At 38.0% G+C, this 1,650-nt stretch overlaps 1 protein-coding gene across 1 annotated transcript; it reads left to right on the top strand.

Annotated features, from left to right (window-relative positions):
- Positions 1-377: 377 nt before the first annotated feature.
- LOC148941302 (uncharacterized) lies at positions 378-1,148 on the top strand. The gene has a single exon (XM_089104143.1). The coding sequence runs from the start codon at positions 378-380 to the stop codon at positions 1,146-1,148; it is 771 nt and encodes a 256-aa protein (XP_088960269.1).
- The last annotated feature ends 502 nt before the right edge of the window (positions 1,149-1,650 follow it).

Raw genomic sequence — 1,650 nt, forward strand, 5'->3', positions numbered from 1 at the left:
CGATACAGTTCAGTATAAATGGGGAATATGTAAGTTTCATCGGATATAGCTGAAATCCGGGTTGCAGCGGTAGCTAGCAACCTAGTAAGAGACGATCACGTCTAATGTTAAGAAATATAAAATCAGGGTTGCAGCGGTAGCTAGCAACCTAGTAAGAGACGATCACGTCCAATGTTAAGAAATATAAAAACCCATAACTCCTAAAAAGGAGTCACATCAAATTTACATTAAAGAACGATCTTCAGTACATAGTATTACATAAAGGCTCGATCATCGAATTTAAGCTGAAACTAAGTAAAGGACAATTATTCCTCCATATATTCACAGTGATGTATAAGATTTCCCATTACATCTGTAAACTGTTCCACAGTTGCACTATGTTGGAGGAGAAAAAAGAGGAAAATAAGGGATTGAAAAGGAGATCCAAAAGTGAGGCGGAGGAAGAAGAAAAGAAGGGCGAAGATGCAGAAAGCAGTCAAGGAGAAGGGAAACCAAAAGAAGGGTATAAGAAGGAAGGGGGAGGAAAAACCGAAACAGAGAAGAGGAAGATCCGATTAGACATGCATCTTGAGCAAATTTTCCTAGATTCTTCTGATGCCTATGTATGGATCTACGATCCCATCCCGCTGTGGTATTGGGCCGCCGGAACCTTGGTAGTTTTAGCCACTATTGGATTTTGCCTTTTCCCCCTGTGGCCACCTACATTGAGGAAGGGAGTTTACTATCTTAGCTTAGCTGGTGCTGGATTTTTATTGTTTATTCTTGGACTAGCCGTGTTGAGATTTATTTTGTTCTGCTTGATATGGATCTTAAGCTTAGGAAAATATCATTTCTGGTTACTGCCGAATCTAACTGAAGACGTTGGATTTTTTGCCTCTTTTTGGCCACTTTACCAGTATGAATACAAAGGAAAGAGTAAGAGCAAGTCAAAAAAGAAAAAGAAGAAATCAAAGGACTCTGATGCAGAAGAAGAGAACGATGATGCAGTGCTGGGAGAGGAGGACAAGAACGTAAAGGAATCCAAGCAAAATGTGGAAATCAAGGAATCAGTGGAAGATATAAAAGAGAGTAATAAAAATGACGGAGACCGATCAGAAACTGATTCTGAGGGAAGTAGTCAAAAAACACAAATTGGCAAAGACTTTTAAATTGTTGACAAAGAAGAGGGAGCTGTCTGACCTTCAATAAGATTCCTTATTCCAATCTAATTTTTTTTATTTAATAATATATATTTTTTGTTCAAAAAAAAAAAAAAAAAAAAAAAAAAAGAAGGGAGAGCGCCATATAATTTATATTCATTGCTATTGTGTCGGTGTTTTTATATTTGAGGTTAACTTGGAAAAAGTCTATGAATTATTTTGAGGTCTTTTCCTGTTGTTGTTCACCCTCCAAAGATAGATTTTTTTTGTCAGATAGTGTATGTTTGACCTTCTCCAATTGTTAGAATAAGCACTTTTCACTGGGTATTTTCACCAGCGCCATCTTTTTTCGCGGGTAGATTGGCACACCATCTATAGTTTCAATTCTTTATAGTGCCATTCTTTGATTCCTTATTGTTAAGAAGCGTACTGGGAACTAGCAGAAGAGGGGGAGGAATCTCCCGCAAGCGACGTAGTACCCGCCGGTATTAAGTTACCCGTAAATTGTGGG

Source organism: Artemia sp. Qi Xiang Cuo, chromosome 18, assembly GCF_049724085.1.
Source record: "Artemia sp. Qi Xiang Cuo chromosome 18, ASM4972408v1, whole genome shotgun sequence".
Classification (NCBI taxonomy): domain Eukaryota; kingdom Metazoa; phylum Arthropoda; class Branchiopoda; order Anostraca; family Artemiidae; genus Artemia; species Artemia sp. Qi Xiang Cuo.

What these genes read in the sequence shown, in the direction of transcription:
- LOC148941302 (XM_089104143.1), top strand. Translation starts at nt 378, where the DNA reads ATGTTGGAGGAGAAAAAAGAGGAAAATAAGGGATTGAAAAGGAGATCC.